The 16,441-nt window shown below is 31.4% G+C and overlaps 2 protein-coding genes across 2 annotated transcripts; both read right to left on the bottom strand.

Annotated features, from left to right (window-relative positions):
* Nucleotides 1–1,957: 1,957 nt before the first annotated feature.
* LOC128185735 (uncharacterized) lies at nt 1,958–3,167 on the bottom strand. The gene is made up of 4 exons (XM_052855376.1): nt 3,094–3,167; nt 2,858–2,919; nt 2,572–2,724; nt 1,958–2,342 (listed from the first exon to the last, which is right to left on the bottom strand). Exons 1-4 carry the CDS (start codon nt 3,165–3,167, stop codon nt 2,161–2,163), a joined length of 471 nt encoding a protein of 156 aa, XP_052711336.1. The 3' UTR covers nt 1,958–2,160.
* Nucleotides 3,168–12,308: 9,141 nt separating this feature from the next.
* LOC128185736 (cell death abnormality protein 1-like) lies at nt 12,309–15,448 on the bottom strand. The gene is made up of 4 exons (XM_052855377.1): nt 14,658–15,448; nt 14,332–14,390; nt 13,969–14,127; nt 12,309–12,769 (listed from the first exon to the last, which is right to left on the bottom strand). The coding sequence occupies exons 1-4, from the start codon at nt 14,744–14,746 to the stop codon at nt 12,639–12,641; spliced, it is 438 nt and encodes a 145-aa protein (XP_052711337.1). The 5' UTR covers nt 14,747–15,448; the 3' UTR covers nt 12,309–12,638.
* Nucleotides 15,449–16,441: the final 993 nt, after the last annotated feature.

Raw genomic sequence — 16,441 nt, 5'->3', positions numbered from 1 at the left:
GGAACCTATCTCAAAATACATGGGTTTCCTTTTTCCGTTTACTGTTAGCACGCCACTAAAAATGATTTGATGCTATAAATACGTATCAGGAAAGACAAAGCTAGTGAGCCATAATAATTTAATATATCTGGTAAGTGTGTGCCTATGACTTTATTTTACAGAAATCGCAAAAAGCCCAACGGATTATGACTAAATGTTTACAAATTCCATTTTGAAACATTAGAGCATTTCGATTTGTTAAATCGTGAACAGCTATAAAAAGCAGTATCATTTTTTCAGATTTTTTGTTATACCAACTATTAGTAATTGTATATACGTCATTTAGAAAAATAATAACCTAGGTAGTACAAATAGCTTATGTTATTAGATTTCATCACATATGTACATTATAGAATACACAGCAAATTACGATTTTTGTTTAGTCGTATTTAATCTGTGTATGTGTATTTAATCGTAAACTATATATTCATAGTGTTTGTTATAGCGTTACCTTTACCCAGGTCGTTCAAATACAACGCTCAAACTGCTAATACTCACCATTACGGATGTCAACTACTTGAGCAATACAGTTGAGCATAAACGCGGAAAATTTCAACAATATATTCCTAGGTTCCTAATATTAATTGCTCAGTACTGGTTTCCGCATCTAGTGTTTTGCTTAACGTATTAATACAAATATACCCCTAGGTATGAATTTTAAGATAACTAAAAAAAAAATACCCGGATCTTTTGAAAACTCATTTTAGTCTTGTTTGACTAAAGGACTTTGTAGGACGGCCCTTGATATGACGGCTAATGATAATCGACAAAACTTATCTCCACCGTCAAAACAACACTTTGAACGACCGACATCATTTTAAAGCAGTTGTCGGTTTCAATAAATATCTGTTATACGAAATCTATCTAGACAATTTTAAAGGTAACATATTTAAACAAAAAAAAAATTCTTTTGCTTGGAGATTGATGGGGGATATGAAGTCGGGACATTGCAGCAAAAATATATAATCTGCGTAAGCGGGTTAGGTTAATTTGTCCTGCAATGATCGCTACCTTTATAACCCTCATGAATTACAAAAGAAAGCATTTTTTCATTTTTTTTTTATTTGCATCTTTTTTAACAAACAAATCAACTGAGTGTTAACTGATTGTTAAAAATAAATTAAATTCACTAAATTATTGTTAATGTACATCAGTCTGTTAGGTAAAAGAAACAGCCAAGATCTCTCCTACGGAATTTCGAGATTTACATCAGTATTAGGTCGTGCAGTCCGCGATATTTCCTAGATCGCTATAGGTTTAGACCAATCAATTAACAGGGTGTGCAGATGCCAGTCCTGTCCGTTTCAATAGAGCTATGAATTAACCATAAGTTATCTAAGAAATAGAGGGAATCATACTCGGTAGATGTAATTATAATGTGATTAACACACAATACATTCGGGAATGTGTCTGGTCCATTTGATGATGTTAGTAACGTTTACCATTCATACTTATTGCGCCATAAATACACAATAAACCATTTAAATTTAACTGTAAGCCCTATTTAAGATAAATGCAACACATTTAACCAGCAAAAAAATATTAGAATCAAGAGTTGATGAACATAATTTTTGTTTACAAACATAAACATTATTCACTTCAAGAAAGAGAAAATATATGTGACTACGTATACAGTAGAGCTAAGTACGTTAAAATTAAGATTACATGTATATGCAGTAATACATTGATACAGCAAAACTGCTTACAGCTAAGTTGGTTTTATTTCTATTATCGTAATAGTGAATTGTATTGTATTGTTATACATGTATATCTATTATTCATGTCAATTTATATCTATTTCAGTTGAATATATTAGCAAGACAAAAAACACTGTTTATTCCATTTAATGATTATTTACAAACATACAAACATACAATCATGTACATCTTATAATATACACAAAATTACATTCATAAGTAATACCATGATTTCGAACAACTCATTACATAATTATCAATACCAGTTTGCTTAAACCAACAATCAATTAAGTAATCTTATATCAACACATCGATTTTACATCATCTTCCACTTTCCGCACTTGTCCTTCAATTTCAACCAACCAATGAGTAAAACATAAAAGCACATCTTTTCTTTTTGTGAGAGTTCGAATCAAACTCATTCTCAGTGGTAACTAAGTCTGTCGACAAAAGATGAAGTTCTGATATTTCGGACCCATTGTTTTTTTCTTCTAAACAAATAGGCAATGGCTATAAAAGTAACTAAAAACCCGGATGCCATTACTCCGATGATCACGTAATCAAGTTGAACTGAACCAAAAGTGATTTCCTTTGATGCTTTTGAACCTAAATTTTTCATTAAAAGATGAAACGAATAAAAGTATCAAAATGTTATGGTAGTTTTAAAAGAATTTCTTAGATAAGGCTACATAACATTTGCTTAATTTAAGCACATAATATAGGAGTTAACACTATGAGTTTCATAATGGGGCTAATTTAGGCCCTTAAAATACTGTATATTGTCCCTAATGAAATTAATTATATCTTTTCTACATATTATCTTTAAGTTGTGTACCCCTTTGTGTTGTTCCATAATTTTTCGTACAACCTAATGTAGAATCGCACAATTCTTCGTTGCAGTACGAACAATCTTGTTGACAATCTCTTCCATAATTTGGATACCTGCATGGACTGGAACAGTTTTTCCCATATGATCCAACGTTACAATCTGTCGTGTGACAGAAACATTAAACAACGATACAAAAAGCAACATTAGGTGAACATTAAGTTATAATGACTTTGAAAAAATATACTGTCGCAATACAAAAACATATGGTTTTATTTCATACATAGAAACTGACCAACGCATTTGTTTAAACTCTCGTTCCACTGGCAATCCTCAAGACAATTTTCATCCGAGTTCCTTTTAAGAATATTAATTTTTAAATTAAAATCACTAGTGATCGAATATATCAGAAGGTATTTAAAATTTACAAGAATTTCATCAAATAACTAATGAAGTATAAAAATCAGTTTAAATATTTCTTTTTAAAATCGCTAGCTGTTGTAAACAGAAACAAAATAGTGTGAAACTTACCTTTCGCAGTTCAAAGATACGCAAAATGTAGTACTGCAATACAAACAGAGGACAACATAAAGCTGATACTTCATTGCGCCGATTTATTCTAATAATATCAATATATATGATATTGTTTAAAGGATTGTTTTGCTAATCTTTTTTCCTCCAAAATCCAACAATGTGTCCAGAAACGACAGCAATTGGGTTGGCAGAGAATGTTACAAAGGAAAGTCAATACAAGTCGGAAGTTAAAAGAGGACATGAAATATAGATGAGGCGGTTGATACTAATTACGTACAAGCTGAATATTTATCTGTGTGATACCATCAGATACACCATCTCCATCTTCACTGCTCGGTTACATTTGTTTCCTGTTAGTAATATAACGTAATTATATATATATATATATATATATATATATATATATATATATATATATATATATATATATATATATATATATATATATATATTATTTGATTCCGTAAATATAAAGTAAACAAGCTCGAGAAACTAAAAAGTAGCATGTAATTATGAAATCGAATGCTCAGCTGTATAATATTGACAAAACTGTACGACAGATACATGTATGTAGCTGAGGATCAAGTAAAGACATCAATTGAATTGGCAAGAAATAAATGCATGAATTATTTACATTTAGATGTCACATTTAACGTCCAAACTGTTTGCCATAGGTTTCACCTGTCCATATAATTTAATCCATATCAGGTGTCCATAAATCTTATTTCAGTACCTTAACACTCACCCAACTGGTAATGTATTTAAATACCCGTGATGGTTTTGTAGGTTTTGGGCGTAGCAGGCACCTAATAAGGACATGCTCTCTTGTACTAGAGTTTGTTCATCTCAAAGTAACAGGCGTAGCATCGTTTTTGAAAGTCTGGGGCAAGACTCATCTATTCTACTTTATTAAAATAGTAGACTCGAATTTTGGGCTTTAATACCGAGAAATCGGAAAGAGTACTGTCTTTTGTTTTCTATATTTTAAACATTATTGGTACTTGAAGATTACCAATTTGTTTTGTTTTTTCTCATTCAAGCTTCGCTAATCAATAATCAATAAGAATTCCTTTAAAAATCTGGAAACCATCTGGATTTTTCGGATTTTACAATAACTCGGTGCATTTAATATAAAAAAAAAATCCCGAGAGTTTCGAAAATAAATTCGAAGCGAGTAAAAAAAAAGTTTGTGAAAAAGTGTTGAATTCTTAAAAACTATGAATTAAAGTTTTAAATGAAAGGTATTTACAGCCTCAAATTGGTTTGTTATGAATAATTTGACTGTTATTTTCAATGCAGCTTTATTAATTTTTTCCAAAATCGTTTCAGAGCGATTTTTCAATTTTCAGCTACATTACGGGTACAGGTATATGGGGAGATATTTTAAATGTGGCGAAGGCCTGTCCCGAGGAACTGTAAAATTATTCCAACTAGGCAGAGTGTAGTGAAACTAAAAACGTTTTTGTTGGCTTAAACCTTGGTTATGTAAATGTCAACAATACGGTGTATCGATGTATCCATTTCTTAAATGTCCAATATCATACGCAATGTCAACCCGAACACGCACGGGTCAAAGTCTATTACAAAAAAATCTTGACAAGCAAACAAAAAAGCAACAACAAAAACCCTCCAAATTCTTCAAAATCCTAATCTGTGGCGTCGTCTATCTATAATTTTAATTTCACACTTCATTTCCTTATTTTCATTCCAATTTTTTACATGCTCCCAAAAAAGTAGAGGGGGGGGGGAACTCCAATTTTTTATATGTAAATTTAAGAAAATTTGTTGCTGCAAGAAAAGTGGGGACGGGGGGCAGGCCCCCCTGCCCCCCCCCCCTGCTACGTGCCTGAGTTAAGTATTTGATATGAGCATAACCTAACAGGTTCTTCTCCCTTCTGAGGTAAGATAGATTATTGTTAATTTTCAATTGCAATGACAGTCAAGTTCTCTTTTGTGTTTTGTTGACTTGTTTCCTAAAGATGTCTTAAAATTAACATATTTTTTGGAAACATGAAAATTGGCAATGCTCATAGTGTAGACAAGGTAATCGTAGAGTAAAAAAGCTATGAAAGCATTGTAAAAAGTGTGTCAGTAATAATGTAACTTTGGTGTATATGTAATTAGCTTTTTGCGTAATATGTATAGTATGTGTAAAAGGATAAGTACTGTATACATGCAAAACTAAAACTATATAAGTAAAAAAAAAACGAGTAAAAATATGCATGTATAAATTAGTAAATACATGTAAAGTACATGTAAAGTAATGCATTGCAATCCCAATGTTTGATATATACCGTTATGATATGTATACTATTTAAGAGATCCCAGTTTGCAGTATCCCAGTATTACCTAAACAAAGAACTAGTATTCTGGGAACCCATTTTTTCAAGAACAATTGAAACATCCTAATCTTAAATATTCATTCAACTATCCAACAGTACACCAACTTTGGCCTGTCATACTTGGACGGATGGTTAGGGAGCCCAACGAGGCCGCCGTTACGGACAAGCCAATTAGTGACCATTAACATGTTTCTTTTATTGTAAAACTGAAAAAAAAAACCAAAACGAATCTACTGTATTAAAATGTAGTTAACATTTAGAGAGGAAATTTGAGTTCCCTTTGAAGAATTGTTCTCTCCAGAGAATAGAAACAGCATTTTAAATAATAACACCTAACAGAAACAAAATGTTTTATTGCAATTAATAGTGCATGTTGAAATAAAAAAACCACAGAAAATAAAGAGCAATTTTAAATAGTTTTAGCTTGACTTGTTTTTCGTGTGGATACATATTACACGTAACAGTTTTAAACTTTTTAACCAAAATACACCCTGTAGGCACGCGTCGGAGAAAAAATTGTATGATCGATGGTTGCAAATGTTTTGCAATTGATTTGGTCATTAAATGTTTCAGGACGTAAACGTTAAACCCGAAATAAACAAAGAATTACTAGCCAAAATGTGATTTGTTTAATTGTGCTTTAATGGTGACTTCTCATTTATAAAGACTTAATGTAATTATCGACCAGTCATTGATGTTACAGTAGTTCTTCAGGACACAAACCAGAAAGTGGTCTGTACAGTGGAATCTTGCAACATAAAAAAAGTCATTGAATATATTTTTTAATCAGAAATCCTGCATACCATATGATTTACAGTAGCGGTCTGTGTATATGTAATTTTGTATAGAACAGAAGGATTGAAAGTGCTGGTAAACACTGTATCATAACACTTTTTGTTTTAGACATATTATGTTGGTGTTACACATTTTGGACAAGTAGATTTTACCTTTTTTTTATTTTGCCTACTTGTGGGGATAACAAGCAAGAGCAATCAGAACATCTATAAATAGATTAACGATAACTTGTTTAACAATCTAAATTTACATTGTGTTTATGCTAATAAATATACGAAACCTTGAGCGGATCTAGAAGGCATCACAAAATTACCTGAAATACGCCTTGCACTCATCTGGCAAACATAGATATCCCCTCAACGCCACTTTTAGGAAAAGTGTTACTGATCCGCACATGGATATCCTATTTTTCTTTTGCGAATGCACAGTGCGATGGACTGATTTCATTTTGATTGTAAACAGAAAGTTCCAAAAATCCGATCTGGCAGTGATAACCGTGATCTAGCAAGCTTCCTTTGCAGGAAAGCACCGTATACACCCAATTTTCCTTTTCTGGCAATCTTAGCCTAAATATACTGTAATACCAGTTAACTGAGTCAAGAAATCTATTTAAAACTTTTAAAAAACCTGTCTATTGCATTATTTTTTTCCTCTCAAACATACTTCGATATCTCTCACAAAGCACTTATTCGATACAAAATCATAAACGCGAAACGTGAAATATCAATTTGAAATTATTTGCAAAAATTTTATTACAAAATCTTTTTATATTATATTGTATTCGAGAGTTGATCATGAAGAAAAGTATTGAACTTAATGAAAAAAAACAGAAATAGTACAGATACAAAATATAACACCTGTAATATCTATAAAACATTGGCATTTACCAAAAGATATATATATTCCTTGGAGTATGCAAATACAATTACAAAATCATAAAAGCAAAACGTGAATTATCAATTGAAATTATATGCAAAAATGTTACTATAAAGTCTTTTTATATTATACTGTACTCGAGAGCTGATCATGAGGAAAACATTGAACTAAATGAAAAAAAGAAATAGTACAGAAACAAAATATAACACCTGTTATGTTTTATAGAAAAACATTATATAGTCTACAATGCATTTCACATTGGTTTCTACATACGATCATCATTTTTTCCTCATTCAAAAAGTAAAGTTTGGCATTTAACAAAAGATATACATATTCCTTGGAGTTACATGTTTTCATATCGACGTGAGTCTGCTAGCATGTAGATACTGTTGTCAGTAGATATATCTACATCGCAAATATCAATGCGTTGTTCAGTTGGTCTCCAAAGAAAGCTAGTGATGTGTTCTGACATTACAGATCCAACGTAATGGGCGTTTAGTTTTATTTGTCTCGAGTAGAATCGTCTGTTTACTAATTCAATGATAAGAAGAGTTGCAATGACCAGTACAGCTGAAACCCCGACGAAAATTCCGATAACCATTGGGAGATTTGAATCACCTGGCAATTATGATATTCTAAGAAGAGACAAACAAGATTAAGATATGCAAAGGGTAAAAAAATATTATCTTCATTCCCTATTCTTCTAAGCAACACCATCTCATTTTCTTTGGGGAGAGCATTTCATATTTGAAATATATATTGACAGTGTTCGAAGTGATATTTTGGATATAAAGGATGGGAATGTTGGGTCAAATTTTAATATAATTACAAGACCATTTCATGAAATGCTTAAGCCAACAAAACAAAAAATACATCAACCGGCTTTGATGCAGAAATTGTTTTAGAAGTGTTAAGGAGGTTGTTGGTCAAGTTTTACTATGAGAAAATTAGCTTTTCTCATCATTATTGACTACATCTTAGAATTATGAGATAATGTCGTAAATAATATTCTCTTTTGAAAACATAATTAAAATGCATAACATGGTATTTAACACTCGCCTGTATTCCAGATCGTATTTATATAATGAAAGAAACTGTACCTTGTTCTTTGTCTAAGTTCTGATCATATCTGAATGGATTTGGGGTTACAAGTTATTAATGTGATAAAGTGGATTAGTTTTGATTCGTGATTCCGAAAAATGGAGTAGATATACATGTATATCAGTCTGGATACTATTCACAGTCAAATATTTCTTCCTGTGTCATGCTAGTGCCTGTCTAATTCCCAAGGTGTTAAACATTGAATATGTTTGTTTATGTGCAAAGGTGATGCTGATTTTCTTGTTTTCATCTTACATGTAGCCGTCCAATAAGTGAGCAGTTTTTACCTGTCTCTGTCCTTTATGTTTAAGAATGGATATGTTTTAATCCATTGTTTTGAAGAATAGACGGCTAGAGTTAACCTTTTGGATTGTTTTTAATTCTAAGAGTATTTTATCTTGTATAAAGGCCAAACACTAAATCCGTTGACAGCATATATTTGTTTACAAACATTTTAGATAAGAATAACTGCATTTCTGCAAGGCATACTTAATTATATCGGGTTGTGATAAAAAAAAACAAATATTTGTATTGCTTGGTTTATTAAAATTACGTGGTTTTTATTCCAACTTTAGATCACATATTTGTCAATTTTTTACACTGTAGCAAAAGTGAAACAATTATCTAAAAAAACGTCTTTGTTATTTAAAAGCAACGCAGCTTCGTGATGAAAAACGTCGAAGGCAAGTAAAAAAGAGTGTATTTTAGATGTCTTGTTTGTTTTCTTTTTGATTCTAACACAGGGCGAAATACAATCTTTAAGCAAGTCCGTAAAGATTACTTAAAGGTGGCGTAAAGGTGGCTTATAGAATATACAATCTATAAGCCACCTTTAAGTCACCTTCAAGATGAGCTTATAGATCCTTAATGTCCAAACTTTCACATTTAAGTCATCTTTCAGTGGCATTTACACTCCCATTAAGTTGTCTTTACACCTTCTTTAAGTTTCCTTTAACTCAAGTTGATCAAACTGAACATATTCATCTTAAATACATAAATTAAATGCAAAAGCTCTTTTATAAAGATGGGAAGGGGTGTTCCGAGTGATGACATAATTTAATGATATGTTTGTTTCCTATTATTAATTAACCGGTGAAAGCTCTTATTCTAGATCTGCTAGATCCATGTTAAAGTAAAAAGACTCTCAACTGCCTTTGTTATATCGGGCATTATATTACTGCTTTGTTTGTCTAGACATAGTTTTCTTCGTTTTTGTAAATCTAAGTAGAATCTATTGTTTGTCCAACTTAGGAAAACTTCTGAAACTAACATAGAATTTACAAGATATACACAACAGGTTTGTCGTGTGCCGAGGTGCACGTCAAGGTTTCTATAGGCGTTAAAATCTTAGTATGTACTTGTATACGATAAGTCCAGTAAATGAAAGTTTATTTGTGAATCATACTCAAAGTATTATTTCCTAATTCTGGGTTTTAAAAATGTTACGTCTACAAATTAAAGATACAAGTAAGTAAGAGTGAAATCTAGAGGCTAATTAATTACTGTATTGGTGATCTTAAATTGGGGTTAATTATTTAAAAATATGTATAATGGTACATATGTCACATGTTCGGCCGGGTACATCATACACTTGCATGTACATGTATATGTATACATCATTTGCAATTGCCACATGCAGTAAATACGCCACCGGTTATTGGTAATATTGTTTGTTATAGAATTGATAGTTTAAAAATCATGTATACAATTAAATATTTAAACATATATCATTTAATCTGTTATTCTAGATCTATTGTAAATGTATAACAATCAATATTATTAAAATTGCACATGCTGGAACGGCGCCGTGATCACGAAAACCGGGAATTTGCGTTAAACTAATACTATAAGAGGTTCAATGCATTTAAAAAAATAGTTTCATTTGGTGAACGTATATCAACTTGGTAAAAATTTATTAAGTAAGTACTAGTAAGCCTAACAGTTTCCATTCAGGTATAATCTATTTTTTTTTTCACTGAAGACCAAGTACCGTATTTCATTCATGCATGTAATTTATAAAGAAATTTTAAGTTTACTTAAAATGCTTTATATATATATATATTGATTTTACAATTTTTCGCACTACGAGTTATTGCACTTTTAAATGTGTATAATCAAGAAGAAGAGAATGCTCTATTTGGTCACGTAATGTTGGTGTCATCATTTGACCAATGAAATTAAACGCGGGAATTCTAGCGACTCTCTTTGTTTAGAAAGACCCGCTAATTCACTTTCTTTCAGGACGCCGCACGGGTAACACCTTTGAATACTGATTCTGTTCCTTCGGACCACTTCTTAAAAAATCCATCACCTCCCCTCCACCTTTCCAGTGTTAAATATTCTATATTATTTTCTTTATTTTTCATTTTTTTTTTCACATTTTCTTTTTTCATGCATGTATTTTTGTGTAGATAATGATGTACCCGGCCGGGTATGTGACATATGAAACCTTATTCATATTTGTATTTTATTATTAATCACTATTCGGAAATTAATTATAGTTACATCATAATAAGATCAAATGCATAATTTTGACATAATTCAATTAAAATTCAATTGTAGTGTTACGTAATATAATTTTATATAATTTTACGCAATGTGTTACAATGTAATGTAACAATTAAAGTCATGCAGGTGGCAAAGAGCAACATATACCATGTTTTGTTTTGTTTATATACATTGTACATTGTATTATGAATCAAAAGATAGAGGTGATGGTCATACGTAAAGTAAACTACATAAGTTAAAGCCCTTTCATACGGAAATCAATTTTTGATAAATTAGATATAATTGATTGTTACAAACTGAATGGAAGTAAAAAAACTTTTCAAGTAAAAAATACACACTCATTACATTGATCCAATAGCCACCAATTTATAGGATATAAAAACCACCTTTTATATATTTTTTGCCGTGGCGCAGAGGGAGTGAGGTGATGCCAGTAAACGAAGGGTCCCGGGTGTAATCCTCATCTTTGGCGTTTTCAATTTTTTTCCATTCTTTTTTCTAGAGCAAAAACCGTTTTTAATACCTTTTCTGTCAAAAAGTTAATACATTTTGTTGGTAAATTAAGCACAATATTGAATTACATGTTGTTGGTAAATTAAGCACAATATTGAATTAAACGACTTTTAATGACTTGGCGTAAGATGGCGTAAAGGTGGCTTTAAAGTGGCTTTAAGGTGGCTTTTAAAGGTTTGGACATTAAGGACCTATAAGTTGTCCTTAAAGGTGGCTTAAAGGTGCCTTAAAGATAATCTATAAGCTGCCTTTAAGCACCTTTAAGCCATCTTTACGCTTTCTTTAAGCTCCCTTTAAGCCACCTCTAAACACCACATATAGCTTATAGGTGGCTTAAAATCGTCTTTAAGCTACCATCAAGCACCTTTGAGCCATCTTTAAGGAGAACTCAAAGATGGTCATTCATCCTGTGTAATATAGAATTGCTCATTGTTTGTCTTGTGGAGATATAAAGTATATTTTTGTGCTTTAATAAATAATAATTTCCAAAATGTTTTATTTATAGTCTGCCCCAAGATAATTTTGTCGCATATGTATAATGAGACGATTAAAAAATTTTTAAAAATACCTGTGAGAAAAAAGCAATTGAAAACGGACTTTTATCTTCATTGACACTTTATAGTTTTTTACCCACAAAATATCACAGGACCGAAGACTGATTATCTACAGTACCGATTAGACCCAACCTAACAGAAAGTAAACACCAACTAACCCTGGGATTACTTTCTGTGTTTAGTAGAGTGGACCCAGAGTAAACCACAAGTAAACCCAGAGTGGACACAGAGAGTAAACCCCGATCAGAAGTATACCCTGAAAGCAGACGCTACATGTGTATTCGGAAAATACAAGGGGCAGGAATCACAGGCAGTAGGATGATTAGATAAAGACGGGTCTGCTTCACACTTCAGTGCATATAGTTGACTCCAAAAGCAATTCTCGAGAAAACCCGAAGTAAACCCCGAGTAAACTCAAAGTAAACCCCGAGTGGACCCAAATTTTCAAGTAGTAAACCCAGAGTAAACCACAAAGAAAGTAAACCCGGGGTTTAGTTGGGGTATACTCTTATGTTAGGTTGGGTCTGATCAGTACTGTATATTACGAAGGGGAATGCATATATCTCTTCTCCATTTGGAAGTCACAAGGAATACCTCGCTTAATTTTTTTAACGTTTTCGTCCAGATACTTTCATCTCTTTTGGAATGGAAAATCCCCGTGGATTTTTTTTTATATATTTGCATCCGTATATTGGATCATGACAAGCTAGAGGAAGCGTTTCAAAAGGGAAATATGTACTTAAAAATAAACAAAATGTTGAACAATTTAAGAAAATGTGCGGAATAAATATCTTGGAACAGACTATAGTACGCTATAGCTCATATGTACCTCTGTCAATTGTCCTATCCTGTGTCAGACACCCAACGGTTGAATTACACATTTCCCGGTTACAATGTGAACAATCCTGTTGACAATCTTAATCCCATAGTTTGGATACCTGCATTGTCTTGAACAGTTTATTCCATAGAAGCCATCCGGACAATCTATAAAATATTTAAAAAGGATTAACTGATGATCAGTTTTAAAAATACTTTTTATAAAGCAACAACTTAAAGGGTCCGCTTAATATAAAGGATAAAGAACGAGATGAATTTTTTTTGGAGAGAACCACTTTATCCTTCACAAATGAGTTGATGTTAAGGATAAATATAGAAAAGACCTTTTATTTTGATCCATGTCCGAAAACAATTTTTAGGTTAAGAATGAACAACATATGACTAAGAAGAGACGACATGCGATCCTGAACCGGATTCTTTTAAAATCTGCAATAATCATTACATCCAATTTATCAGCCTCTTTCCATGTTTCTGTGCATCTTTTACAAAAAGGGCACTATTTGAATGAAGCAAAAACCAGCGACGGACAAAGGACAAGGGGGTAAAATATGTTTTACGCAAGAATATACGAGATTGGTATATTAGTGTAAAACTTGTTTTAAAGTCATCAAACGATCTCACCAAAGAATGAAATGTAGAAATTACAAACAGTGTTCTAAATCAAAAGTCCAAAGGAAAAATAAAGATCAGGAGCAGAGTATAAGCAGAATATAACTAACGTTAAAAATTGTAGAAATAAATTAAGCGATAGCAAAAAAATTGATATCCGACAGGTAGGTTTTGAGTTACAGATTTATTTGTGGTAACGTCTTCAGTGTTAAATAAGAAAACTATACTTTAAGAAATGGATTCACATAAAGATTGGCATTATAGTTTACATTGAACCGATGAAAGATAAAGACAGAAAACTTTCTAGAAAAGTTACAGTTCAAAGACAAGCGGACGGATAAAACAAAATAGCAAACCGGAAAACAAATTTTTAAAAAAAACAATACACATATTGATACTGCTAACTAAAATAAATATAACAATTCTCTCATTTGATATAAGCTCCTCTATTCATTTCAGTAAATTGCCACATTAATTAATCAGGATAAAACAATGTGATAATCTCTAATTTAAAAAATATATTATCATTAATTTTATCTAAAAAAGTGTATACATCAACCTTTAAAAGTTCAAATTTAGAGGCAGTCAAATAGCATTTAAATAAATGGATACGTTTTCCCCTTTAAGTTCATAAAATAGAGAGAATTATGATAGTTTAATTTGCATCTGTTAGAAAATTGTTCTGTTTTAGTATAAGAAAGATTAAAATGACAGTTAGTGCAACTGTAGAATCTTACTTGTACTACTAAGAGGTTGTTTCCCAATTGTCATACAACCAAAGGTCGAACTGCAAGTTTCCTGACCACACGATGAACAATCATACTGACAATTTATTCCATAGTTTGGATATCTGCATGGCCTCGAACAATTTATTCCATAGTAACCAACCGGACAATCTGTCAAATCATAGAAAATAAATTATTCATTGGGTAACTAGATAAAAATTAAACAATATTTTTGTGTTGTACTATGATAAGTAACACAAAATAGTATTAACATTATCATATACATTTATTTTTGTTAATGTATTTCTGTATAACGAACATTTAAAACGTAACAATACGATAACAAAACATTAAAAAGAATATACATCTACCGACCAATGCACTTGTCCACCTTGCTCCATTGGCAATCCTCAAGATAATTTTCTTTTGATTTCCTTTTTGACAATAAAATTAATTGTTTTATATAAAATAAAAAAGAACAATCATTGTTTTAAGAAATAAACAGTGTAAACAGTGTATGTAAATTGATGATACTAATACTAGCAACAAATTCTAAGAGGGAATAGTTTATTTTAAAAAAAAGTGCAAAAGCATCTTCTTCAAACTAATCATTGGACACAAAACTTATATATGTTTCATAAATGATTATACAATGATTAGTTTTTCCATACGTTTAGGTTTTTCATTTCTAAGAATTTTACCTTTCACAGTTTAAAGACGCACATAACATGGTGCAGCAAAATGTAGTGACTGCGACATACGTCTGGTATTTTATCCCCCTGTACTTCATGGTTGATATTTTCTAATATTTCAGAATGTGTATCACATTCCCTTTTTTGATTAACTAGGACATGTTTCATTTTTAGTTTGAAACAAGGAAAAAGAGTTTAATAGTAAAATGATAAAATTACCACAGCTCTCTATTATTAAATGACGTGAACATCGTTCTTGGAGGTTATCAGAATATTCGAATGTTAAATTCATCGACTAGAAAAGAACCAGTTTTCATTTAACAATTTTACCGTTTTATTAGGTTAAAAAATACAGAGTCTTATTTGGTTATAAATGTACCTGTATGATAAATTTCCTTCTCTTTATATCACGATATTATCCGTCTCACTGTGACGGACCTAAATAAGAGCAATGAATCTGAGAGTGGCATAGATCTTCTTTACTCTAGTGCGACTTTATTGTTGCGCCTTTTTTTTTTTACAGTTTAACGTATCTCAGAGAACTTTAAAAGCCTTTGAATTTTAAACTCTTTTACTAAATATCAAATATGATTCTGGTAATAAGCGTTTCAACATTCTTATTGTTCGGATTAAAGTCATTATAATTCTCAGATATATACTTAAATACGTGCTGGAAATTAAGCACGTGCTCTGTACTAAACAATTTTATACATTTATTGCGTGATGATGAGGCAAATATGAAGATATATTCCCCCAAGAAAAGTCATATTAAGGATTTTTCTGAGAGTAAAAGCCTTCATATTTTCAGAACATTGATGCAATAGAAGTTTTATTATACCTAACAGCAAATGATTACACAAAATACGTCAATTTGTATTAATAGAGAGGTTTAGCAAACCAACGTGTACGCGTACGTGTACGTGTAGAAAGGAGAATATGTGCATTACGTCATCAGTTTGTGTATGACGAATTTCTACACGTATGTATCCGAATGAGCATGTGTGTAAATTGCTAAGTACCCGAAAAGTTAAACTTGTAGCTTCTGTTTCCCTGTTGGCGATTTATTTTAACAAATATGTTTATTTGACTTAAGCCTGAATATTTAATGCAAATATTGATATCACCAAACATAGATTTCCATTAAAATTAAATATGTTATTGGAGTTTTAAAACACGTTTTTCTTCCTCCAAAACATGCAATGACTTTTGTTATTTTATTTATCTGTAAGTACGCGTAGTTCTAACTTGTAACCTACACGTACAAGTATGCGTACCTGTTGGTCTGCTAAACTTCTCCAATTTTTCGACTTGTCGAAAGCAATAACGTAATGATTTTGGTTTTTTTTTTCAGATTGTCTCTCTTTGTTTTCATAAATTTGAATCAAATATAGTAAAATTGATTTTTTGCAGCATAAAGAGAATATTTTTATTTTCATCATACATGTATTTGTCAACATGGTGTGCTAATATTGGCTTTTTTTATACCTTTTGAATAAGAAAATCCCGAGATTTCCGAAGAGGTGAGACACGATATTTATTCCCGGGAGACACGACGTTTTGTCGCCCGGTCACGTGACTTTCTAGACCAATCAGATGACGTGTTATATAGAATCATCATATTGAGGTAAAATAACATAAGATGTCCTCTTCTATTTCCATAAGATGGTTGTAGTCTGATAAGTTCTTGAATGTGTAGCATATTCAATTATAGTATTAAGTAAATCGAAAAAAATACGATTAGTTTGAATTAACAAAGTTTGTTATTATATAAATAGTGCCTGTTTGGGAGGGTA

The sequence above is a fragment of the Crassostrea angulata genome, chromosome 5 (genome assembly GCF_025612915.1).
Source record: "Crassostrea angulata isolate pt1a10 chromosome 5, ASM2561291v2, whole genome shotgun sequence".
Classification (NCBI taxonomy): domain Eukaryota; kingdom Metazoa; phylum Mollusca; class Bivalvia; order Ostreida; family Ostreidae; genus Magallana; species Magallana angulata.
This window is presented reverse-complemented; position numbering and strand designations above follow the sequence as displayed.